The sequence below is a fragment of the Atractosteus spatula genome, chromosome 7 (assembly GCF_055471065.1).
Source record: "Atractosteus spatula isolate fAtrSpa1 chromosome 7, fAtrSpa1.hap1, whole genome shotgun sequence".
In the NCBI taxonomy this organism is placed as follows: domain Eukaryota; kingdom Metazoa; phylum Chordata; class Actinopteri; order Semionotiformes; family Lepisosteidae; genus Atractosteus; species Atractosteus spatula.
The window spans coordinates 56,126,438-56,154,089 of record NC_142712.1 but is presented as its reverse complement, the minus strand read 5'-3'; the positions used below and the strand labels follow the sequence as shown (position 1 = coordinate 56,154,089).

General features: G+C 38.2%; 1 protein-coding gene across 5 annotated transcripts; it reads right to left on the bottom strand.

The window, feature by feature from the left end:
- Positions 1 to 1,441: 1,441 nt before the first annotated feature.
- On the bottom strand, positions 1,442 to 26,186 carry nr2f2 (nuclear receptor subfamily 2, group F, member 2). 5 transcript variants are annotated; one of them, XM_088920432.1, is made up of 5 exons: positions 24,807 to 26,114; positions 23,051 to 23,596; positions 20,180 to 20,367; positions 2,939 to 3,048; positions 1,442 to 1,480 (listed from the first exon to the last, which is right to left on the bottom strand). In XM_088920432.1, the coding sequence occupies exons 1-4, from the start codon at positions 25,273 to 25,275 to the stop codon at positions 2,950 to 2,952; spliced, it is 1,302 nt and encodes a 433-aa protein (XP_088776558.1). In that variant the 5' UTR covers positions 25,276 to 26,114; the 3' UTR covers positions 1,442 to 1,480; positions 2,939 to 2,949. The 5 variants fall into 5 exon arrangements, with proteins under 5 accessions (XP_088776558.1, XP_088776557.1, XP_088776560.1 ...); XM_088920431.1 differs by lacking the exon at positions 1,442 to 1,480 and having other exon boundaries at positions 1,528 to 3,048; XM_088920434.1 differs by lacking the exon at positions 1,442 to 1,480 and having other exon boundaries at positions 1,528 to 3,048; positions 23,051 to 23,578.
- Positions 26,187 to 27,652: the final 1,466 nt, after the last annotated feature.

Here is a 27,652-nt window from a genome sequence, read left to right as displayed (position 1 = left end):
CTATCACTTACTTAAGGATTTGCAAGAAATTATTGCATTTATTATAGATCAGTCTTCAGCTGAGACTGGATTGTAAACATTGAGTAAAACAATCGATTTACTTCAGTGGAAGTGAATGTATATGAGAGACATTTATTATACGGGACGAGCAAATTCCATTTGCGTCGCCAATTTTGGCTTTGATTGCAATGTATTGTGCTTCTATCAACAGCTAAGCGCTGGTTGAAAAAATCACTTCAGCCCTTACTGATCAGTAGGCCTAATCACTATAAAGAAATAAACAGTGTACACAATAATGATATTAAGATTATTTTAATAAATACAATAAAGGCCTAACCCATCGAAACAGTTTTTCGCCTTCCTTATACCCAAGGTATCTGGTTTGTCCATTTTTATGCAGAAAATGAGTTTCTGTAACGTTCTTTATGTATTTAATAGACCTCTCTTATCATATGTTCAACAGCTTTCTTTTTATCAGTGCACTCCTACTCACCTCATTGTCTCTAATCCCATCAAATACTGATTTTTTTTCGTTTCTCACTAAAGTCAATTGACGCAAAACTGGCCAATTTTTAAATAATAATTACATTAATTTAATAATCATGTGATATTTAATTTTGTTTTACACCGTTTTTGTCTAATACATTTGACAGTGGGACCGCATAAAAACCCGTTTAACGATAATTTAAGGAGAGTCTAGTCTTAAAATATACATGGTTTTGGTCCTTGATAGGTGTTTCATACACCGTGTTGCTTTTTCCATTTTTTGTTTAGGACAAACTACTGTTCGGAGACGGAATTTCTTCAAGTCAGTGAAAAAAGACCCTTAAACTTAAAGGAATAGAGGTATATTCGTTCTCTGCCTTTATTTTGTACTATTACATCAGAAGTTACAGTACGTGCCAGGCGCTATCTTGAATTACGCCTACATGATAATACGTCATACAAGTACAGAACGTTGATAAACACTTTAAGAAGAACAAAGCTTAATAAGAAAGGTAAAAGATTGATTTGAAATGTAAAAAAGCACAAGTTTAAAGCCTTGTGTTTCTGAAGCGTAATGAATTTACTCGAGAGCAAAAAAAAATCATTCATTTCCCATAAAAAATAACTAAAAATCCCCGCCTCCTTCACATCAACACAGCCAGTATAATATCTGATTCCACAGAAAACTAATGTGCTCAGATTTATGTTATAGCGTTGTTCTTCTTTTTGTAATAATTGGTCGTTTTCACATTTATTGTCACACTAAAACGAAAACTTACTACAGCAGAATAACGTTTAAAATTAATTTGAAGTCCTTTTCATCTGAAAATATTCACGCACAATAAATGAGCAATTCAACAACAACAACATTAATAATAATAATAATAATAATAATAATAATAATAAAAATAATAATAATAATAATAATAATAATAATAATAATAATAATAAGCAGGTTTGTTTAATGATTTCCATTCTTCTTTTGTTTAAAAACCTGAAAAGAAAAACAAAACGACTGTGAAAATTCATTTTATTCGTGATTTTACCTGAACAGGTCTACGTTAAATACAATCCCTTTTGAAGAAGCAGCCGGTGAACCCGGATACTCCAAAGCCTATACAGAGCAGAGTACCACACGGGGGACGGGGGGCTGTCGGGGCAGGTACCGCTGGGCAGAGCTGGGAGTTATTCTCTCTGATTTGATTTATTATTGCAGGGGCCCTGTGGTGAAGGTGTACCTTCAATTCATTTGATCTCAGCTAGTGGAAATGGCATACCTTTAACCAGCTTAGGAAGAGGAACTCATGAAGAAGGCGGAAAGGCTCACCACAAACAAGAAACATGGCGAGCAGGAGTTTGTGGAGTCCTGCGCAACGTGGATGCACACGCGGTGGTATCAATTCGTCAGCTGAAACGCTCACAATAACCTGCCCTTTACCTTCACATTACAGCGCGGAAAGACTCCGCATGGTCGAGATTTACCTTACGTGGAAAATGCATTTTCAATACTTCTCTTGTATCTTATTTTTAAGCCATTGCCCCTTACTTATCTACAACAAAATCGATCGAAAACGGTTTTTATTGCGCCACTTCTTTTTTTTTAAGTTTCTCTCTTCATTACTGTCAGTGGCGATTAGTTTCCCTTCTTCCTTCCGTGCGGTCTAACTCCAATTTTCATTTTTTTATGCTTTTTTCTTAAGTTAATTTACTGCTGTGGTACAGGTTAAAACCTCATCTGACTTCATTTATTACTTTTAAAAGCTGTCCATTTCTGGACTGTCACTTCCCATCAACAAAAGCAAATAAGCACCTGCGCAGATAAATTATTGCAAAGTAGGTACGGAATGAAGTGGTATAGTTTGTGGCTTTCAGCTCTAATGAGGCTAATTCAGGAAACAGAGAGAAGACCCATGACGGAATACTGACTCTCGAGGATAATTTAAGCAGATTTTGATTCCTATCAGTTTAGATTCTTCCGAATCTTAAGCACATATTTGTCTACATTGTTTTTCTTTTGTTTTTTTTTTGTTTTTTAACATGATCCGCTTCAGATACATTTATAATGTTCTAAAGCCACGTATTAAAAATATTTATAAAAATTACACCACTGTTTCAGTGAAATAAGGTCCAGGCTGTCCAAAAACAGCGTTTTGTGTTTTCTTCTTTTCGCAAAAGTCTGTTATTTAAAAATAAATTAGGTTTACAGGAGACCATGTGATCCATTTGCTACTACAAGACTTGATATCATCTGTGGAAAGAATAGTTTCTGGTTTGTTATGTTTTACCGACAGGTAGTACATTCACACTTTTAAGCACAGTAAATCGTCAGTATCATTTAATATCTGATAGTTCTAAAGACTATTAATACTATCAGACTGACAGTTCTAAAGAATTTTGTTAACTCGATCATGGTCAAATCAACACTGAAGAATTTAACTAAGAGATTACGTACCTTTTTTATTTCTATTTTTTATCCCAATCAACATTTCCCTTCTGTATACACGCTTTAGCACCTGGAATTCCATCTTTTCCCCTTAGACCTGCAAAGTATATCTTTGTATCCTAGTAATAGAAAAAAATGGTGTTCAGCTTTGTAACCGACATCATCGTATTTTGCTTTGAAATGTAATTAAAGCTCGCAAACACAAGCACGTTCGTCCGAATAAGACTTGTATACATCATATTTTAATATGCTTGAAAGATATGCTGAAATGAACAGGAAATATTCAGTTAATTTAGTCTAATAGGCAAACTACGCTAAAAAAATCTACAAATGAATCCATCATTTCATTAATATTGCATACACTTTACTAGTATTGGTCGTATCGATCTTGTTTTTTGTTATTTTTCAACTTTGCACGATTGTGTTATTTTATCTTTTGCGGGGAATTGTTATTAAAATCTCATCATCACACAATGAAAGAATGTTTATGTTGCAGTCATCAGCTGTGCAGTAAAGACCAGCGCCATCTCGCTGTGAAAACGGGAAGTGCACCTTCTGTTGTTCCCGCGTCTCCCTATTCGTCATTAACGAACCAAGAGAAAACCCAGAGACATTTTAACCTGTTTCTGAGCAAAGTAAAACTGGAACTTTATGTAGATGTTATTGACAGTTAAATAGTACATGATGGATGATAAGATCTTGCTATTTCTTTTAACAGCTATCAATAACTGCAGCTCCATGAAACTCTGGGCATGTTATGACTGCTTTTAAAAAATACATCATCGCTAAACGGCAACTGATAACAATTATGATATTTCTCTTTATGAGAGAATAAATACGTAAACTGATAGTAACTGATAGTAATCCAGAAAATCGCATGGGTAGAATTTAATTACAACACTTTCAACTCATCAGACTAACATAAAAGTTTTATTTGTGTACGTTTTAAAACGCCATAAGTCATAGTTAACATAGAATATATATCCTAAGGGTATGTATATTCAAGACATGTACATATATACCCTAATTAAACATTAATTTCTACGTCTGATTTATGTCATATATGTAGACTTTTGGACTATAATGTCCATACCCCAAGTTCAAAATGATATATGTGTATGTATTACTTGTATGTATACCTTTGTGATATTTAGTATATATATTTAATTTTGACTAGCATGACGTACTTTAACTTATTACATAAGCCCCAATTTTCACACGTATTAAATAAAATCTATATTTTTAATTCAAATTTAACCAGTTGTTGTATTTCATCATTTATATTGTAAACTAGAATGTATAATATTTAATTAGTAAATCTGTCAACTGCTCATTTAGAGCATCTAAAAATAATTGGTTTGAAGGTTACCATGGAATCGTTTTTAGTTTTTTCCATTGTAATTATATTCATGAAATGATTAGTCATTTTGGTGATGTAAGATGAAAAAACTGAAGAGCGAATACATTGATACGGCAGCTTAAAACAAACTTTTAAAAGTATCCAAAACATGAACATAACATTAAATGAAATTCGAAGTTTAAGTGTGTGTTATAGATGTCAAAGAAAATGTACATTTTAGCAATACCAGGCGTGCTGTAACGTGTGAAACAGCATATATTAGCATTATATTAAAATAAATATTTCTTAGAACGCGTGTGCTCCCCAGTTTATACAGCGCCTGGAGTCTAAATGTGATTTTTATTGCTGTTACATTTCCTACCACAAGATGCAAAGCGAGCGACTGGAGTTTGTATTACAACCATGTCATAATGTTACTCCGGCGCAAAACATGTAGCTAGAGGGGGCTGCTAATGATTGCTGGATAAAAAGAAGCGAGCGTTCTCCTCTACAGCCTCCGCCGTCATTAAAGCGACGGCCAGGGTAACTCTGCAGCCCTTTGTAGCATCAGAGGAGACCGCGCGACACGCCGCGTTCTCAGGTGCTCCGTGCTCTCCCTCCGGAGCGCCCAGGCTCGGAGGAAAACAGAGATCGCCACTCTGATCTATTATAGTGCTGGATATGGGCGTATTCGCTCCATTCAAGCATTCACGTTCTTTCTTTATTTATATTTTCATTAGAGAAGCGGTCTGAGCGCAGCTCGGAAGAGCTTGCATCCGTGTTATTTGTTTCTTGCGGAGTGAGAGTGTGTGTGTTTGCTCTAGGGCTGGGGCTCGGGCTAAAACACACCTTCGCCTTGATATCACACTGTAACTGGCTGCTGTTTCAAGGCTGGCCTGCAATTGTTTGTCATCGAAGGGCCCATCTATCCGCTCTGGTTCGCCAGAGAAAGTAGCAAGCCACCCCTGTCTTCATGTTGCACATTTTGATTTATAATGTTTTCTGGAAACCAACGGATGAAAATATTAGAGTAGATATATACCGCATTTAACTACAATCACAGAGTAATCTGTGATTAATACTATATGCACGATGTTTAGAAAAACGTAAATTTAAACTTTTGCAACGGGTCGGGTAACAAAATGGGTTTAAACGTATGAGTAAAAAAATACATCTGGTGGGTCCTGGATTATTATCTCTTTATCCTTGTGTCTGTGATATTGCTGTGGGTATAATGCTGACAATGATGGTACAAAATAAAAATATTCAAGCTATCTATAAAAAAACATTCTGTAATTCCATTCAGTGGGCATCCTGTACTCTCTAAGTAAACTGAAATTCTTGGTGTACAACCGAGGTGCAAACTCCAATTAACCGATTATCTATAAATTAGCTAATTGTTTTGTCTTTTGTCTACATTCGAATTTTTATTTTCATTCACAGTTTCTGATGTCTTAAACTATAAGTAAAGAATCGTTAGACACCCAGATGGAATTTTCTACAATTAACAAGACATTTGTGAGTTACATAGGAGCAGCAACCGCGGAATGGATGTCAGTGTTTCTGTGCATCAAGTTACTAACCAGTGCATTAAATACAGCTGCTAGGAGATCTTATGGGAGTCGGGTATCTTACCTGAAAAGGCAAAAACAGCAGCAGGGCCTAATGATGTTTTTTTTCTTACAAAATGTCCAAACGACTTTAATGAAACGCTAAGCTGTCCCGTGCTTCATTCATCGTGCTTTTCACCAGGAAGACACAGTTACAGTACAATGCCTGAACGACAGCTGAGTATTTCTTTTCTTGGTGACATTATTATTATTATTATTATGGCGATAATGAACTGCTTTAAGGAATGTCTCTATTAAAATGTTTAAATGTTTAACATTTAATAAAAAAAAACAATAAAGCATATCTTTGCTAACTCCACTGGTTAGGTGTTGTCATTTAATTTGCCCCTGGAATTTACATGAAACTGCTTGTCCGCGCATTGTAATCACTTTAGTATCCCAGAGTAAAAAGGCATGAAAAGTTCGGAATATTCTGACTGAATGTTTCATTTTGGGGGTTAAAGGGTTTCTTAAATTCCAAATCATTTTGTAAGACTTATTTATTTTTCAGACGTTAGTAAATCCCTTAGCATCAATGTTTATGCTACCTATTGAAAGTGGGCAACTGGAGGCGCACATGGTGTGCAGTATGGTTGTGTCTTTAAAGCAAACACCTTCGTGTTATTGATGCAGTTTAATAGGGTCCTCAGTCTTCTGCGCAGCGTGTTTCATTTAAGGTCTGCTTACTCGTTTATGTTGCATTTTACATGATCTGTTTTCCATTCCTGCCGCAAATCATGCGCACTTATGTCCAAATTTATTGCACCGCCACTGAAAATGCCATTCTGCAATACACTCGATTGTGCGGTGCATAATGTAGTTTATTTCCGAGATAGCTGGAAGTACACTTGCTTCGAGTCACGTGGCCGCAGGCAAAGGTTCTCCTAACCGAAGCCTGGTTAATTCTGGTAGCGCTAGGAGGGGCTTTAATCGGTTGAATTTATGAGGAAGACGAGGGAATAACAGCCCGATCAGTCGTCAGGGACAAAGCTCTTAGAGGTGTGGGTACGGCGGCGTATCAGCCACTAAAGCAGACCTAGGGCGGATACGGGGTCAATCTAAAGAGTAAATGAGTCTGTCCATGCGAGAAAGGTATAACGCGATCATCAGATTCGTTTCAGCAGCTGAAATCCTCCCTATTAATACACATTTGTATGCGTACTAATGTGTGCATGCGCGCTGCTGTGCTGAATATTTCATCAAAAGGCACAGGTGAAAATATAACGCTTTAGTAGGAATAAAACAATAATAGTAATAACCACATAGTTCCATGACGGGTAGCCGGCCTGCTTGATCAGAGCCTAGACTGTTTGTTTTGAGGGAAGTGCTTGGCGCTGTCCTTGAGTCAGACAAGTGTGGATCCCTGCTGCCCGGGCAGCCTCAACACTCAAAAGACTCATTCTATAAAAATGGGACTCGATGAAGAATAGGTTAGCGATAAATTCCTTCGTTTTTTTGCAGTCATTAGAAATTACATTTCGCAAATAAAACACGTTTGGATATATAAGGATTAATATAATTTTTTTTAAAAAAATACAGTTTGCTTTCGGTGCAGTACGTATTCTGTATATATTCTGAACTGCGTGATTTAGCTTAAACACACAGCGAGTACCATTCTGGTGGAGATCATAAAGGGACGCTTTTTCACACTGTATCTCAAATCACATAATATTAGCTGAACAGAAATATCTTATGCTGCAGTATTAACAATAATAGTAATAGCTGGGGGGAATATTTTTCTCCTTTTGATGTTGCGTGTTTTGTAAAATAAAAATAGGCTAACCAAATAAAAAAAAATAAAAAGTAACAGGTTGAACATTTGCCGGGGTTCATCCTTAACGCGATTTCAGTTCTTACAACGCCTATTTGGATTCACAATAAAACTGTCATTTTGAAGAAATAAAGAGGAAACGGTATTTTAAGTTGGACCGTTTCTGTGGGCAGAGAGCCCTGTTGCTTTGTCATAAAGATGCTAGAAATTGCTAGTGACCCTGAACTGTTGGTACGTTTGTGTTTATGGGGGAAGAAAAACCTTGCTCCCTATAATCTCAGACAAAGGGCGCATATACTTAAGGAAGGAGTAGAATACTCCGGGGATTCAATTCGGTAGATATGAGGTCCTCGGGGAGGCTGCCACTTCATTTCAGAAATAATTTATAGAATTTTGTTTCAAAAGAAATGCTGAAAAAAAATATCAAGGCCAAAAAATACGTTTCCCTTATTTTAGTGGGCATGGAAGTGGATGTATTTTCTGTGTGTATTTTGCATTCGTCCTATCACATGAATGACAGGAACACAGATAACAGGCATTTTAGTAGCGTTCATTACTCTACCTAATTCAATAATTACAATAAAAAGTACTTTTTTTTTTGCAATGACCTCGTGGAATTCTGACTAAATAACTTCATTCACGAACAAACATACTGACAAATATGACGTACTGACATTTAGAAAACTAAATGTTTTCTGCATCAATTACGACAATAGAATTACAGAAATGAAACGGGACATTGAAACGTTTTGTTTCCCTGCTTGTCTATAGGTTCACTTAGAGAGTGCGGAAACCCAGGTTACATTGTCTTGCTTACACTGTATTAGATGACATACAAAACATGTTAAATCCTTAATTTTTTACTACATATCAGGTAATGGTCTTTAATTGCAGCACCGGTTTGGTAATAGGTAAAGCATTATTTTTTACGTATTAATATTCTGAAAAGGCGTGTGTTGAAAACTAACCGCCCGATGAGCATGAACATATCTGGACACCATCACCTATTTAACCGATTCTTTTTTACTTATCACGTTGATATGCTTGGCCTGCCGCAAAACGTTTCCTTCCAGACTCTGTAAGGGTGATACAACCTAATCAAACCTTAAGGCTGGGCGTACAACTGGACACACAGACATGACATGTCACGACCAAAACACCGATAGACACACTGCTGTTAAAATGACACACATCGTGATACAATACAATATGATGTTTTATAAACTGAGAGAAAGAACAATGATACAACAGCAATGCTCGAGATGGGCGAAGTACGTTTGTTAAAATAGTCCCGTTTCAATATGCTCCTTGAGTTGTTGAGTTATTTTGTTGTAGCAGTGAGGGTGAGTGTTGCGAGCTGATGAAGGGGTTTCAAGGAAGAGAAGAACTAATCCAATCAATCTTCTTTGACAAATGAGAAATACGGGAGAGAAGATGGTATTATACAACTTTTTTTCCGTTAGTTAATAATCCGGCCTGGACATGCAGTTAATTAATAACACTTAAAGTGAAACGGTAGAAGACAAACGAGGCGACTTCCCCCCCCCCCCCCGTTTAAACACAACGTGAAGACCCAATAGAAGAAAGTGTGGTGTTGTATGTGTGATTCTCTTCTTTCCTTTAGACTATCAGTATGTTATATATACACATATATACAACTACACTGTTTTTTTTTCTTTTACGTGGAACTCTTTCATGTAGTCACAAGCACACCTCTCTGTGGCGGAGTGTCTTTTGTTTACTTTATCGTCTGTATTTGTATTGTTTAAATTCCCGTTCGCATCATCATCAGTCTCACTTTCACCATCACATCGTACTCACTGCTTATTGGCTCCGCTCTCGTTACACTGGTTAACTAGTTAGGACTATCCGTCATAATATAGTAATCCGGTTACAGAGTATTTGAAACCTATATAAGTCAACCTCTTCTTTGTAACCTTCAAGAATCATTATAAAAGCAAATTAGGCGCTTACTGTGGGTGGAATGCTGAACTCCAGTGCAGCTTTCTTCAACTCCAGTGCAGTTTTCTTCAACTTTTATTTCGACAACCCCTCGTTTAGGTTGGGAATATACATACAAATTTCGCTTACTCACCGTTGTAGTTCGGGTGCAGTGTTGCATGTACGGTGAGCCCAGGCTTGCTTCTACAAAAGGTAACTAGCGATAGAGATTTATTGGACTCTAAATGAAAAGATTCATTCGATATAAGAGGTTAACTCAAAGTTGCTCAAACCGTGACTAGCATTGACAACTGCTTGAGCCTTGTCAGCACAAAGGCAGTTCAAAGAAAACCTTTAAAAATACACTCAGATATACATACACACAAACACTCTCCCACTCCTGCCTCAACTGCAATTTTCTTTTCTTTTTTCGCTCCTTTCTACAATTACAAAGCCTTGTGCCCCTTTGTAAGTCTGTGCAGTTTTTTCGAGGTGAACTTTGCCATTTTGGTGTCGATCGGGGCCCCTCTCTTTTTGCATGAGGACGGAGAATGCGGGGCTACCAGGGAAAGAGAAAGGGGTCTTCATGCAGAAGGAGACAGAAACAAAAAGAAAAGTTTCATAAAACACATTTACGGGAGAATGATAAAATAAAAGGATTATGTAAAAAAAAACAATCAACAGAACGCCAGAGAAAACCAGCAGAGTCGGAGAAACTACATTATTTGTGAAGTGGTCAAGTATTAGTAAAGTAGACGGAATTATTGTGTGTTTGTGTGAGCTGCGCTGCAGGGAAGGGAATGGGACAGCCGTCCTGTACGGGCCCGAAACATATAATAATTCAGAGACAAATCTACAGAGAGAAAGAGGGAGAGAGAGGGGCATGGAAGAAGAAAAAAGGGCGACTTAGACGGCAGAGAGCAGGCAGCAGAAAGATTTGTGGTGCAGGGAGAAAAGGGGCTGGACAGATGTCTGCGTGTCAGTGTGAGGAGCCTGCGCAAAGGGAATGCTAATGAGGCAAAATTAACCCGTCCGTTTGTAACATTGCAGGGGATCAATGCCTGACCCGGAGTCTGAAAGGATGGCTTACTTCTGCTGTAGGTCTATGAGATAATCGGCCCAGAAAATCCAACAACTGCAGTACTGTATACAGCACAAACCCACAACCAGCAATGCCTGAGACTGTTGTACGTTCTCATGCGGTGTTGCCACCGTGTAACCAAAATGGCAAAACTTCTTATTTATTTCGCTTGGCTTGAGGTCGGAATAGGGGAAGGTGTTCTAAACCGAACACAGTAAGTTGTGCAAGAAATATATCATAGAAACTCGTCAGGTTTAAACATTCTTCAGCCTCCTCCTTTCGTTAAAGCTTTTTTTATTATTATTGTCAAAAGTATTCTTGATAAAAAAGGGTAAAGACCGGAAAAGATTAGATAATGCTGTAAGCACTTATTTGAGAAAACAAAAAAAGCAAGGGCCGCCTTGGTTTGTTATGAAATAATCGTCTTTGTTGTAGAAAAAATAATGAAAAAGTAACGTTTCTCGAGCTCAAATTAGGGACACCTATCTGTAAAAGTTCGGGGAGTTTCATTTGATCCTCTAAGTCGCTATAAAAACGGAAACGCATTTCCTGCTGTAAGTGTAGACGAAAAGCTCATTTTGTAAACACACCTCTTAACAGAGCAATAAAACCTGTTGCGATTTTCAACTGAACTAGGAGCTTCCCATGTTTAGTGTTTGAATTTGACATTTGTTGCAAAGACAATTATGCTGTAATTAAAAATGAAAGTATTACATTCATATGCTTGTATAAATATAGGAACTACGCAAACTTAAACGTATGTGTAATGTGTGTGGTTGCATTGGAAATATTAGCTTATTTCAAACAGATGCTGTGAATCAAAGTTTTTATATTGTTTCTGTCACTTTTAAAGCTGTGTACGTGAAATTTGTTTTAATTGAAGCGATATGAATTGGTAAAGAGGTTTTGATGTTCGGATGTTACATTTAAAATGATTGCATTTGGATTAAAAGAAAAGAATTGAATAATTGGGTTTGTAGAGACAGACCTAACAATGATCAGTATTTGTTATTTTTCAAGTGTAATAAGAAGGAAATATATATTTTTTCAAAAATTGAAAAATAAATCTACAAAACCGGTAGCCCTTTTTTCCCGAAACTATTTTAAAAAATAGAAAACGTCCAGAAAATGTTGCTCACATTCATATAACTGTCTTCCGAAGTTCTCCTCCCAACTGACAGAAAACAGCATCAGTTATTAAATATCCGAGTCTCATCTGTAACCGTTATTGTAAGGCTGTAGAAGGTTTGTCTATATGCAAACGTGGGATTTCTATGACTGGTTCGCAATAGACCCAATTTTTAATTAAATTCCCTCGGTTAAATATTTAATTCATTCACTTATTACGAGATTCTTTCATTTAATAAAACACACACACGCAAAATGCATACCAATGTCTTCGCGACCGTATGCACACACTATTTAAGATTTTGGGCAGAACGCTTTCTTCTGCTCAAACTACAGGAACAGCAAGTTCAGCTGATAAAGGCGAAGATGTTTCAAATCCACACGCACCTCAGAGCCGGCCCGTAGGATTCCCTGCAAGGCCAGCAACGCGCGAATGTTCACTCGTTTCTCGCCCTATTTTACACTTAGCTTTCTTTTTGCACCTAAGACTTATTTTAAAAAAAATATATATTTCATTTTAATGCCGTATGTTTTTAGTTCTGATCTTGCAGTGATCTTATTGTTGTCCAATATAAAACGAACTCATCCCTTAGGTTCTATATGAATTTGAAATATACGTTTAAAGGCGATTTCGTTTGGAAACTAGGAGTTTCAGAGAACCGGTTTCCCCAACCCCCTCAGTCTCTTTCTTTGTATTAAAGTTGGCTGGAGGTCTTGGGAGGTCCTGGATGTGACAGTTCTTTGAATAGCGGGTAGATGGCACAATTTTCTAACATTTAGAGAGAGGAACGCACGCTGGGAGCACTAAGTCCATTTAAAAGCACTTTATTTAAAAGAACAAAGATAACTGACAGTCAGTCAAAGTACAGATACATCTCAATGAAAACTCTCAGACTGAATATATTGCACAAAGAAATTCCAAAATGTTAATTAATTACCTATAAGGACGCTGGATGGTCCGAGAGAGTGTCACATATATACATACATTTTTACCTATGTGTGTGTGTGTGCGGAAGGGACAGCTGAGATGCTTTCGATAAGTAGAAACTTTCTCACAGTATAAATACTCACGTTTGTAATTTCTGTCCCAGTAAAAGAAGACATAAATAACTTGTGCAAATGTACAAAATGTGTAGACTTGAAAAGCGTCAAAAGGTGGAAGTCTTGTCTCACAACGTATTTTGCCGGAGCTAGAGCTAGCGTAGATGTAACTGGTGAGGTGCAATGTCAGCAAATGTAAAATTCGCGATGTTGACCCTGAACGACCGTGTCCCACAGAAAGGGTAATGTGGATATAACTACGCGGGTTTTCTTTTTGGGGCTCTGTTGCTAAAGGTGATAGGACGTCGTGACTCTGAAACTCTTCCGCGGTGCTGGACAGCTCTTAAACAGCAGAGGACAAGTGAAGATTTCAGGGTCTCCGTTATCTGTTTAGCCGGTGACTGGGAGAAGGGTGGGGTGGCGGTTTTCAGGCTTACCGAACACATTTGGAGACAAAGGACACCGCTCTTCCTTTAAGGAAAGAGACTCGGCTTTAAGACACAGTGGCAAGTGATCTCACTTGTCCTTCTGGCGGCTGCAGTGGGATCTCGCTAAAGCTCTCCAACCCTCTCTCTCTAGGGGTCGCTAGTGAGCACACACAGAGCCCTCTTCCCTTTAAGTAACTGCTGAATAGTTCTAGTTTTGCCGGGTAGAAAAGTGGAAGTCTCTGGCGTGTGAAGGGGGGATAAATAAGGTGTGTACGCGAGTTATAAACACACAAACGTGCATAATGTAATAATGTATTAATATAATAACATATACATAAGCACAAGAAAACGAAAGCGCATTTCCATTTATTAGTGAAGGATGGAGTGTAAACAGAACGCAATGGATATAATTGAAAACACTTATTTAGCAGACTCCACTGTAGCTGTGCTCAAGGCAAAGGCCCTGTTGCAATATCCATCATTACCATTTGGATTCGGGGAGGCTGCAGACTCACTGAATTTATCTTGCATTTCTAGCAGTTTAATAGACATTTATTAAATGCATTTAGAGAGAGACATGCGGCGCCTGATTACCTCAAATTAGAGATTGAACATAAAAGGCACAAGTTAGCACCAATTTGGGAAGAGCTGGGGGGGTTACGGTAAAGAGAATAATAGAACATTATAAACAAGGCTAACGGAACTGTTAATATCGAGGGCTTGGGAGGAAAAGCAGCGAGCTGGCGTGTCTGAATAAGCACAATCCCCTTTTGTTTTCAAGTTGCTAAACTAATAGATTCCATATATTTGATCATTTCATCCTTGTTTCTCTATACTCCATCAATTGTACGGCGTTCTAGGCCACATAAGCATATTTTTGTGTGCGTGTTTTTTTTTTCTCTAGTTTCTGTCTCCTGGAAAGAAAAATCTCCTGGGAGCAGATGAATCTGTGTAAAATGCTGAAGCCCAAGAGCGTCCTTAAAGTCGAGTAATGGGATCTTGTTACTGGGAGTAAGCGAGCATTCTTAATGATAAAAGAGGAGGGTAAAAGTTGTTGCTGTTATTGTCATCATTTTTATAAGTGGAAATGATGCTAAAATAGTGTATTGATTTTATCTGCATTCAAAAGGCTTCGGTTTTAATCCATTGAACATCTGCATATACGGAGGTATTGTATTCATATTTATTAACACGTATTGAAAATAACTTCCAATTTTCTTGGAAGTTGGTCAAGTTTGGTTGGTACAGTTTGCTGTTTAAATGCCATCATGCTTTCGTAAAATAATCTTTTGATTAATAAAACTCAATTTACGCTTACGTGCATTAAACACTCGTATAACTCAAATATACTTATAAAACGAGGAGGCAGCTCTCGACATCATTCCAAATTAGATCTGAAGCAGAACACTCTCCCAGATAAATGCTGTATTGTTTAGCACAACGCCGCGTGAACACCTTGCTTACTTTCAAATATCTTGGATGTCACAGACTGTTTTAATTTGGACCGTCCTTCGCTTAGAACAAAGTATACGCTAAGTACCCCTGAATAAACACTGCTAGTCTTGGCCTATTTTCCATAACAGTATAAACACTTTCATTCCGACTCGCTTCCGGTATGTGTTTGAACCTGGAAAAGGGCTCTAGACTATTATTGTCTTTGTTATTAGCCGAAATCGCAGGTAAACAATGCAGCACGGTTTCCAAAAAGGTAAATTAAGAGGCTTAAGTAAATGCTCGAATGCAATCAATAGGTATGCTATTAGAAATCTCGGAAGTCGTTCCACATTGCCCAAGCATATATCCTAAAGTTTTCCAGAAGAAAATAAATAAAAGTGACATTGTACTGGGGGAGAGCTCATTAGTTCGTTGTCCAACGCTAATGAAAAGAACAGAAGTGCAAATTATAGAGTTCAGCCTCAACACACGCTCTGTCAACTAAAATCAACGTAGTGCAGTCATGATCTAAATGACCGCAAACTTACTCTGCTCACACTCCGCGCTCAGCCGTCCTGCTTGCCAAATTCAGATAGATAGATATATTTCTAAACTCCTTGTGAGATGTCTTAACTCACACAAACAAAATACATATAACATCGAATGCTTCAGCAAACGTCAGATGTAAGTGTGAGTATATGTTCAATACTTCCGACTGCGTTGTAGCACGGCAAGTGCTGCTCCAAACAACACAATATGAGCAAATATCTACATCTACAACACTGTCTCGAGAACGGTGAGACTATATAAACGTCAATAATAATAATAATTTTAATAATCTTTGAACATTATTGCACGCATCCCTACAATCAGTAAAATAATATTGTAAAATACAGTAGTAATCAAGCTGTCCAGTATTCACTAGTTCAGAAAGTTGCGACTTCTATGTATCGTTAACAATGTGCTCCTAAGCAAATATGTTGAATACCTTGAAATTAAAAATAAGCATCAAATTTACAGCACGGGTAACACCGCTTAGGACATCCTGCGAATCTGTGAAAAGTTTGTAGACATAAAGTTAGAGATATAAAATGATTAAGTAATGAAAAACATACATCTTTTTCCGCCTTCATAACCCGGAGTCTAGTTACACCAACGCCCAACACTAACTGCTTTAAAATTACTGCGTAATTAGATTTAGTTGACTTTCACCATTAATTAGGCAGAAGCATAGTGGGGAGCCTTTGAAATCTGAGAAAATGGGGGAAAATCATGTGAAGCGAGATTTACTTAAATAAATAAATCGTGACAGTGGGCTGAACTCAGCTCCGCGTCCGACAAGCGTTAGAAGAATTTGTGTTCGCTTACTGCTCTGGTACAGATTGAATAAAACCCGCTTACGTTCAGGCGATGGTGATAATAGTAATAATAATTATAATAATAATACATTTATAAACTCGTTCTAAATTATAAGACGATATATAAATAAATGGTATTAAGAAACGTAATACCCTTATTGTATATTGGTCGTCATTAGCTTTATTTTTACGGGATATTAGAGACGTATTTATATTTATTGTGGATCCTTAAACCATTGAACAATACTACAGTATCCATTAGTTTAAGGACTGTAGGGTACGTAAAAAATCACTAACTTTATACATTTAACAGGCGATAAGATCACCGAGAGTTTGTGTAAGTTCAAGCTTTACATGCAAATTACACCCATGGACAGGGAACATTAAACGATTCTTTGTGCTTCGACGCATGTACGGTGCGTTTAGAGAGTCGCAATACATGATTTACTGAAAGGGTGAATTAGCACATAAGATGCAAATGAAAGATTGTTTCTATGATAGGTTTCGAATACAGAAAAAATACTGCTCACAGACTTGTGGGGGATGCTTGCAAGAAATGTTTCCCCAAAGACTCCGGCATGTTTCATCACAAAATAACGTATGATCTGCTCGCTGTTGCTGCTAATAGTTTTATTGGGGGCTCTGTGCACAGATGGAGGGGAGTCCCTTTTGCAATGTGGTTTCTCTTACTAAACACCGCTTTGCTACAGAGAGCCGCAGCGTGCATAGCATCGCAAGACGCCATATTGACTCAACTAATAGGACACCAAGTCGAATGCGAGCTTAAAGGCATACTTTCACACGCTCGATCTCCCATTACAAACAACGCGAAAATACAATTTAGCACACAGATTTAGTAGAAGGAAGATAACAGGGGGAGGTGAAGCCTAAAAAACAACGGTCGCCTTCGTTTTTTTATCGCGTTTAGACACTCTATTGCAGCCGAGTTTTCAATGGAAGAAAGAGGAGAGTAACATCTTGTCAGCCGTTTTGAAACAAGACTGTGTCAAACCCAATATATCTGTGGTGGTTTTATGGCGGTTGTTGATACGGACCAGAAGCAATAACCATTATACCTGCTGCCAGCGAATTAGTTTGTAAAAATGTACACATCCACAAGCCCAGGGTTAGGTTGTGGAGGGGCTTGACAGTCTTTTGACTTCACAGTAAATGTTAACAGAAAGACACACATGCCCTGTAACACGAACTGTTGCACACACATTAATACAGTCATTAGCGGTTATTAAATACAGTCGTATACTATTTTGCATCCTGGAAAACCCCATATACTTTTTTAAAAAAACTTTGAATGACCGTCTTTAAAAAAAAATGCATTTTCCTGTTTTTGGTGTAACCAAGTTAAGAAATTAAAGCTTTAATTAAAATAGATTAAAAAAAACTAATTTAAAGTCTACAGTTTGGCAGCTCCGCTATGAGAAGATGAATATAGTCCAGGGGTCTTATCTAATGTGCATGGTTACTTGCTTGGGTATTATATGGGAAAAATATAAAACGCCAATATTAATCTGAACCCAGCCCTCACACCACCCAAACTCAGCACCCCCCTCGCCTCCGTTCCTTCCCGTTTCATCTTAGTTCTTTCTCTGCATTCAGACCCGCTGATGTTATATTTTCAAATCGAGGGAAACAATAAAACAGGGAACGCCTTTTGATTTCAAATTCATAAATTATAATTTAATACCAAGAACAAATTTACAACAGAATGCTTGTTTACAATAAGCTAACACAAACAAACAAGAATTGTTTTCAACTATAAACTTCCACACACACTCACGTATATCACTTGCAATTAATAATAAAAAAAGTATCTATACGTTATCAATACCCTGCAGTAATATATTTTTATATATATTTATATATAAAAACGTGGGTCAGTTGTTTAAACTGTTCATAATTACAATCATGTATCATTCTCTGGTCCATATGTGGCATTTGAACAGCCAAAGATCACTGTTCAACCAGCTATACAAAGATGATCCCTTTTTATCTGACCACAACATGGTGTCGCGTGTGGCGTTGAAAAACCTCAAACAAGGACAAAATTGCAAGCTTTCAAACATACACGGCATCTGCCACAGACCGAAAAAGGAGCAAAACACAAAAACAAAATAACTACCCTCTTCCAAACCAGCTCACCCTGTTAAGTCTTATTATTTAACCTTTTTTGTTTTTTTTTATTTTTTTTTATTTTTTTAAATACAAGGGCTATTGTACTGAATGCACAGATTATATCTATACAATCAAAAACATTTACATTTATATATACCAAATGTAAAATAGGTTAGCGACCTGTGGCCATGCGTTCACAGTCTAAATATATATATAAAAAAATCAAATTATTTTTCCGTAATATTTATATACATTAAAAACAGAACCTTCAGTGCTACTAGCTAAGTCTGTCACTCAATTTGAAGACATTTTGAATTACAAAAAAAAATGGCAACCACAGATTTGTTTTCTTAATCACATATACTTTGTATAAAGGAAATCTCATTGAAAAGAACTGACCTATATTTACAACAATACTGCTGCTAACTGCTTGTGTCTTTTGTGTGTAAAATAGACAACTGACGTTCCGAACTTGTGTTCCGAAGGATTCCAACACTTAATTCTCATTTCGTAAGAGATTCATCTTTTCCTCTTTACAGGCACTTAATGTTTGACATATAAGGGCATTTGTAAAGATAACACAATTTGAACAATTTCAGGTATTTCTATAATACTGCTTAAGCTTTTCCTTTTAAACTAATATTTAAACGGCACCCCCTGCTCCGCTATTATTTATGAAATTCTAAATATTTTCGTATATCACTATGGCAAGGCAGATAAGAAACCTAAGGGCATTCCAATTGAACGAGGGATTGATTCAAATACACATGTAAACCCTAACATGTTCCACCCAGCAATTAATATTTGAATTCCCATATACTTTCATTTTATGTTCTTGGAATTTGACTCAACTCCAACATTTCAAATATTTAAAAATTTCTACAGGATACACATCATGTAGCACGATTTTTAAAAAAAATCTCTGGGCTTATAAACATATTGTTTAAATCCTAGGATTTTTCCACATTAACCTCAAGTGCCAACATAATATCTAATCCAATGGAAAATTTTTTAAAAAGGGGCTTTATAAAGAATATATACCACAAACGCCTTACAATGAGACATGCAAAAGGTCCTTTAAGATACACGACATGGGAAACGCAGAGCAGTATAACTCATTTAATAGACTGTCACTTAGAATTGTAACGTGTCTTGGACACAAGACTTTGCCGCAATATTAACGAGGAATCCCCAACTTTTCATACTGTCCTACAGGTTAGTCCAATGAAGTTTTCTGGTCACTAAACAGGGTTAAAACTGAAAGCCCAACGTCACACCAGCCCCCGAAAACGTCTGGGTCACCCTTACAGTAAGTGCGCTTCCATCATTCTGAATTGTATAAAATTAGTGTTCCCCCTCTACGTTGACATGAATTTAGTTTTAATTCTTGCAGAACATTTTATATGATAGTAGTTTCTCTGTTTGATAAGAAGCCATGGTTATATCAAAAACTGTATACTACAGAACCACGTAATAAGCCGGTTTGGAACCAGAAGAAAAAAAAAATACAAAAACAGCTATAGATACATGGACACAGGACAATTTATAATAATTTGGAAAAGAAAACTTACTTTTTTTCCTTTTCTCCTAATTTTCTCCAAATTCTCCTTTTAAATGCACTTTTATATAGTTTCTTTTTTTCCTCAAAAGTTTACCAAAAAGAAAAAAAAATCCTTTTTTTTACAAAGAATGATAAGTAGCAAGTTGTTCAGAACGACACAGGAGTTCTTAAAATGCATTCGAAAGTTCGCTGAACGTCCTTTTTATATTCACAGTCCTTTATTCTTTTAAACGCCTCTTCCTTAAAGTAAACTCGTGTAACAGACGATGCCCCTTTCAGCAGAAGAAGCGCTACCTATTGGAGTCTCAAGTTTGCCCTTTCCTTCTTTCGCCCGTCTAGGTTTATTGAATGGACATGTAGGGCCAGTTAAAACTGCTTCCAGATAGCAACATATCCCTGATGAGGGTCTCAATTGGCGTTTTACCTACCAAACGGACGAAAAATAATTGCTCTATGACTGAAGATGAAACTGTGCGAAGAGAAGGCAGGCGCAGTAAAAGCTTCCCGAACCGAGTTGGTTGGTTAGGGTACTGGCTCCTAACGTATTCTTCCAAAGCACACTGGGACTTTTCCTGCAAACTTTCCACATGGGCCACATCTGAGAGACCACAAGCATCTAGAAGCGGGGGGAAGCAAAAAAAAAAGAAATTGATTCAATTTAAAATACTAATTCGTACACAAGAAAGTACACAGGCCCTTCAATCCTGCAATTAAAAGTGACAAGTCATTATTTTCCTTCTCCTTTGCGCAAGCTAAAAATACACACCGTGTTTTACGGATCATGTATGCAATGTTATGTAATTGTATCATACAGAGTAATCTTTTTTTTTCAGTCGCGAAGGAGAATATGGGCCTAACAGATGGCCGGAACCATCTTTATCTACGACGGTTCCCTTTAGGTTATTTCTTCGGAAAAAAAAAATCATGGTGTGAAAATACCTTTACAGATATTTTTGTCCGATTGGATGCTTGCTGTCTTAATTTAAGACCACTCTAAAACTTTCTGGATGGGTCAATTTAGAATAAATTAAATAGCAATGAAAGGCTAAAAGTAAACCTGCAGTTTCAGCAGTAAAGTGACTGACTCTTGGCTATACATGTTTTATTATTTTAGCCCAATATCTTTTGTCTGTACATGTATATTCAGCTTAACTTTAGGAGGGGAGAAGCTTTCAGGTGATAGATCCGTGCATGTAATTCACTTAATTGTTAGTTCACTTCTGTGTAACCTCCCTGAAGTCTGAGGCATTAACTATCACGTATTTGAAGCTAACCGAAAACTGTTCTCAAGTTCACATAATCAAAATTTTATCGTGCTTTTCTATTCTCCTGTTCACTTTCTTTATTTTACTCGGTGTTTTACAAATAAATAAAACTGACAAGAGCCTTTTTCTAAAGCTACTTTGCAGTTCGGGCCATTCAAAACCAACCACGAACATATTCACCTCTATCTTCTGCGGTTGTGATTTTTTTTTTTAAAGACCTCGGAGAAAAGTAACTATTTGAGATCCTAGACATTGTAATGCAGGGAGCTTTGCTTCAGCTATAAACAACATCAGGGGTTGTGACCTGACCTTTGTACTGCATTTTTCATTTCGCTTAAGGACTAATGCTAGCCCCCCATTTGACAGCTAAGACGGTCTAAAATATTCTCACAGATTCATACGAATAGCTGTAATAACAAATAAATATGGCCGTCGCAGACATGGAGCAAACGCGAGCTCGAGCTATTTATATGTTTGCATTTTACATTGCGCTGTGTTTAAAAGCCAGCGTTGCAGTACAGAAGCGCTTTGCTCTCCGTGAAGCAGGCCTCTGGCTTTGGAAGGCTGCTGAAGAATCCCGAGATCCTGGTTTGGATGTTTACCCCGAATGGTAAAAGACAAAAGCTCTGATTTCTCCGCAGCAAGAAGACTAGCTGAGTCCTGCTCCAGATAGCGAGGAGCCCTTCCACAGAGCCCGACTAGACACAAAATGCTCTTTTCGCATTACTAAACAAATTAACGGCGCACATGCACGAATGTGTTCAATATTACTTCTGTGCATGCATACACACAGAGAGCAACACACAGAGAGGTGCAGAAGATAAATTATTCGAGATTAAAATATATTTCATTTTTCCCCCCTTTTAATGTGTGAAGTAATCATGCAAGGGGGAAGTTCGGTCATGACCCGGCTCTGGAACAGATCCAGAGAATGTCTTGGATCCCCAGATCACCCTAACATAACAAGTAAAGGATTGTGAGGCTTTTTCCCACATAAACTGAAAATTTCTGTTTCCTGATATCAAGCCTTGGGTCTCTGATGAGTAATTACTTTATTAATCTTAACTTCGGGGAGACATGTTTTTGTGTAATTTAAGACACACCATAACTGGCACACTCCAGCTTGAAAAATGTCATTTAACAAGCCAGGAGTTTAATATGTGGAAATAGAACATTAGGCCCATGTCTTCACTTGATGTTCCCAGATTTTTCTTAAACACGTGACACACTTCTATCCGTTTCTGAACCCAGCTATATTGAGCAACGCATACAGATGTTCTGTATGTATTGAAGATGGAAAAAAAACACTAAATTAATAAAAAGAACGTGCAAGATACGTCCGTCACCCTTTTTGCCATCTTACTGAAGCATGTTATTGTGATGTTTAAAACTGTATTTTAATAAAATTAATGTTATTACTTTACTTTTCACAATAATATCACAAACACACATGTATAGAATGTAAAAGTATTATTCTTACAATGTGATTGGATACGAACTCAAGAGATATTGGTAGGGATGTGCTCCTTATATAGATTACAGAAGGGTGATTTTAATAACTTTCTCTGAACTTTCAAGTACTGGATAGACAATTAATAAGAGGCAGTTTTTGAGCCCTCAGTTATCCAGTGTGCATGTCAGAACAACATACAAGTGTTATTTTGGAATGTGTGTCATTTTCTCCTGAGCCATGGGGCAGAGTTATCTTTTACACACTACTGTTCAATCATATAAATAATAAAATTATTATTGTTAATGATTTTCTTTGTGTTTGGATTGTTGTTTAGTTTCGTTTTAATTTGTAAACGTTTTTTAATCATTCCAAAGGCACATAACTACAAATAAAACGCTAATACGTGTGTCTAATTATCGTATTGATATTACAGCCCCTTCATTCCAATGAACTGTTTCACGGTATCATTTTTCAAACCTGAATATTGTCTTTAAAAAATCCAATCGTTTTTTCCCGTAATGCAATATTTAATATATATATAACCTAAAAGTACGATCCTGATAAGACGTATCATTGCTTACCTGAGGTGAAAAGCACAATGGCCTTTAAGCAACTGTATTCAGCAGAGTCAACATGCAACGCTTTGAGTTTCTCCACTTGTTCTTGGAAGATCCGAATGTGGTCCATGAAGGCGACAACTCTGTCCGCAGACATTGGCGAGGCGTGCAGGCCAGCCGCCGCCAGCAGTGGAGCCACATGGAGAGGCATTGAGCACTGGGCAGCGTTAAGCACAAATAACTCGCTCCAGGTTAACCTCAGCAGGGCCACCTGGTCCGTTATCTGGAGGTCTGGAAAGAAAGGGATATTCCTAGCCCACTCCACGGCGCTGAACAGCATCCTGGCAGCCAGTTCACAAATGTTTTCGATGCCCATGATGTTGTTGGGCTGCATGCACTGACTGCCATACCGGGAGGTCGGGTAGGGCTCCGCTCTCAGAAGAAGAGAGATATATCCGGATAAGTAGGAATGGCAGTGCAGAGGGTCCCCATTTGTCAAGGCGAACTGACCGTGGTGTGGCTGTGTGGGCGGCATCCGTCCCCTTTGAACCGCTGCAGTAAAAAGAGAAACTGCAGATATTGATGCCTGAATTCTACACATGCAATACATTTTCACCACCCTCGCATGTAGCCGTTTCAGTTAAAACACACACACACAGAAAAAACCAAACAAAATATACTGTGTTTAAATATCTTCACAGACAACGGCATCAGTTACTTTAGTTACTTATAACAACCGATTTGACAGCATGTTGAAAACTTCAGCAAGACAAGGCCATGTCATTAAATGCGGGCTAGACTTGTTTCTCGCGCTGTTTCAGAATATTTGCCCATTTCTGGTGCATTACACATCAATTCGCGCGAATTACACAGATGAGCCTGCCGTGTGAGTGTTTTGCTGAAGAAAGAAAAATTAAAAACAACGCGTTGGTGCTGCGCTATTTGGTGTTGCCTGTGCAGTTCGGGCATGACCTGTAGTATCAAACGAAAGCGGCTCGTGTTGGAGTTGTTTTAAAATGTATTGTCCTCCTCGCCTTTTTATGTGCTCTCAGTTCCGTTCTTTTTAAAAGATAGATTTTTTTGATCGTACATTCAATAACATATATGTATATGTGTGTGAACCGCAGCCTGACCGATGGAAAGCTCAGCCCTAACCCTTAACCTACTTAAAACCACCGGCGCAGTTCTGCACTCCAGAAAACTAGCGCTCGGCAGGACTATTTTTAAAACACGGCACTGCCATTATTATTTAGCATTTCTTACCCTCTTCTACGCACATGGTAGACCAGGATTTTCCAAAACAAATTCAAATGAAAGCCCAAACGGGAAGGACGCGATTTCCGAATCATAAGGAATGGACGATTTAAAAAAACAAAACAAGCTCTTCTCCTAGCTTCGCCATAATATCTCAGCATATCCCTCACACTACATTACAGAAATCCACAGATACATATCTCTTGGGTTTCTTCTTAAAAAGCTGGCGGCTCGATAAATTCCGAACACGCCAAGCCTTGATAAAACGACGACCTTAATAAGAAAATAAAACCGGACTGCACCGAGACACGGAGGGGGGAAAGGGACAGCTATACGCTTCGTCTGGAAAGCATACAGAAGTAACGAAGGCGGCAGCTCGCTTGTTCCTCTCCGGGAGCCTCACGAAGAAGACTCGGGAGAGTACAGAGAGGAGGGGTTTACAAAAAAAAAGAAAATAATAAATCACATTTTTTTTCTTTCTCAAACACAAAGACATCGACAGAAGTAAAAACAAAAATCCCAATACCTTCCCGTCTCATGCCAACTTTGAGGCATTTTTTGAGGCGGCAGTACTGACACTGATTGCGGTGGTGCTGGTCAATGGGACAGTTCCTGTTGGCACGGCACGTATAACTGAGGTTTCTCCGTACGCTCCGTTTGAAGAAGCTTTTGCAGCCCTCGCATGTGAACTGACCATAGTGCTTGCCACTCGACTTGTCCCCGCAAACCACGCACTCAATGTGCTGCGGCTGCTGCTTCTCCCCCGTTTGGTTCTGGCTGGTCTGGTTCGTCGGCGTGGACTGCGCCGTGGTGCTGGGAGGCCCGCCTTGCACGGGGGTCTGAGGGGTCGGTGGGGCAACTTGCGGGGCGGCGAGGTTGAGCTGGCCCGGCTGAGGGGTGGGGAGGGAAAGCGGTCCTTGAGGGGCTTGTGAAGACAGGGTGCCCTGAGATTCGGCCACATCGTCCTGGGAGCCTCTCCACACTACCATTGCCATATCTATCAGACAACGTTAAGAAACTTTTTTTGTCCCCGTTTTTGGTGTGGCGGTGCTTTGATTTCTCTTTCGGGGAAGCGAGCTTGGGAGCGAGTGAAAGTCAGAGCAGCAGCACAGGGATATCTTCGGGACGCGGGTTCAGTTCGGTAGTCCGACGAAACTTGAGGAAAATAGCTTCAAATGCTCGGTTGTATTTTTTGTTTAATTTTTCAGTTTTCTCTTTTTGTTGTTGTCGTTGTTGTTGCCGTTGTTGTTGTTGTTGTTGCTGTTTAAACCTGATGTGTGGACGAGCTGGAGAGCAGCTGTGCGTTTAGAGGCCAAGTCCAGCGGTGCCTGCAGTCAGCCATTCAGGAAAAAACCATCAAGAAAAAAAAAAGAAAAAATTAAAAGAAAAAAAAAGGGGAACGCAAAAAGGCGACCGAGAATAAAGGAAATGGACGGAGAGGTTAAAGAGTAAGGAACACACACACGCACCAAAAAAAAAAGAAAAACTCAACTCTTCACGATACCAGCAGCTAGCGATCCCAAGTAGATGTCCTGGAGAAAACCACCACCTCATAAAAAAAGACAATATGTATAAATATCACTGCTTCTTCTTTTCCTTCTTACAGAGGTAGCAGCAGCGGCAGTTGGAGTCTAGTGCTTGAGACAAATATGAAGTCAACTCTCCGGCAGGCAATAGTAATAATAATGAAAAAAAAAGATCACAACCTATAGAACCTCCTTCATGCGCGTAAAAATAATAATAAAAAAAGAACAGGGAATCAAAGTGATCAAATATGTTAAAAAGGGGGAGGTTAGGAAGTGAATGCGATTTGTAGGAGCTGGGCTGGCAGAGTGCTTTCTCTCTGATCAGCTCACTGAGCTCTCTATATAGTGAACTTTGACACGACTGCTGCAACTTAGCACACGTTACCATGGCGACGAGCTGCCTTATAAGGAAAGCGACTGTGTTTGACTGGTCAGAACTCCCGGACCGCCCCCTCCACCCCATTGGCCAGTCGGCACTTGTGCTACTTGGTGCTTTGCCAAAGGTGGGGAGGGGGGGAGGTGGGTAGGGGGGCCGCTCGGTCCTAAAGAGAGACATATAGCCTGACGGCGAGGCGCTGTGACCACGCTCTTCCTCGCTAGCTCTTAAATCTACCTTTATTATAAGGGAATAAAACCCGGTGAAACGGTTTAATTAGAAATTGACCATCTGTGTCGGAGATTGAAGCAAAAAAAAATACACACACGCATTGACAAATGTACCCCCCAAATATATGTTGCAGAATGTACAATACATTGCACATGGACACTGACATTGATGTTGAACAATGTTCTTTATCTGTGAATAATCACACTGATACATGTAGTTCGGTCGCGCAAATATTCCTGAAGATGTTATTTGCCGCTCACATAGCTTAAAAATAAGCCTTCGCTTGTCTTACGCGACCAGAGTGACATTTGCCACGTCTTGCCGGGTTAAAACAAAGTCTCCCCTCAGCTAACAATAAAAGTTAGCGTCCATCTATTTAGATGGCTTCTTTAGAGGGATTACTCGGAGCATCAATAAGTTCCAAATAATATTTTTCACATTTTGACCAAAATGGTTGATGCCCGCTTTTTTGGGGCAGTGTTGCATCGTGTTTGTGATAGAATTCATCTCTAGTGTAATAAATATCTGGCGCAGCAAATTAACTAAATTCATGAATATATCTATGCATAGTCAACCCAGAAATTAAAACTGCATTCAGTTTATAGATATCCAGTCTAGGCTACAGCCTATGTATTTTAGATGGTTTTCATATATAAAATGAGACATCCAACTCTTGTTCTTACAACGTAGATAGATGATACATTAGGTTACTCAGCAAAAATGCGCTGAGCAGGGAAAATACCCTCTGCATGATTTTATTTCTAAAACTTTTTTTCATATACACAACGCTTACATAGTATTGTTTATCGATTTTTAAAGAAAACGCAAAAGTTTTCGCCTCAATTTGGCTATGCTTCTGTAGGCTTTGTCGGTTTCTGTTTCAGAGAATAAAACTGACGGAAAATGTAGTCCTGAGACTTCGATAGCGTTAGGTCTTCCTTTGTAATTAAATTTAAAGAAGGAGTGATCTTATAAAGAGGAACAATACCTTACAAGTCACCTTAGTCCCTTTTTAAAATAAAATCTAAGTAATTTGTCATCAATGATTTTTTAAAGAAGGTAAACTTCAGAGTTCATAATTGCATAGACAAGGTTAGGACAGGAGAAAAAACATTATAAACATTATAAATGTAAAAAATACATTTCCCGAAGATTCCTGGTTCAGTTTGCGTTTTCCACAAACATATTCCAGTCTTTCCTAACAATGTGGATCAATTCATTCTCAAAAGAAAAAAAAGA

Bases quoted from the DNA above. Each gene is read 5' to 3' on its own strand.
- nr2f2 (XM_088920432.1), bottom strand. From the start codon at position 25,275: ATGGCAATGGTAGTGTGGAGAGGCTCCCAGGACGATGTGGCCGAATCT. The intron at 20,368-23,050 runs GTAAGCAATGAT...CCCCGCTTCTAG, and splicing joins CATTGTGCTTTTCACCTCAG to ATGCTTGTGGTCTCTCAGAT. The intron at 3,049-20,179 runs GTAGGTAAAACG...TTCTATTACTAG, and splicing joins AATTATTTTTCGTCCGTTTG to GATACAAAGATATACTTTGC.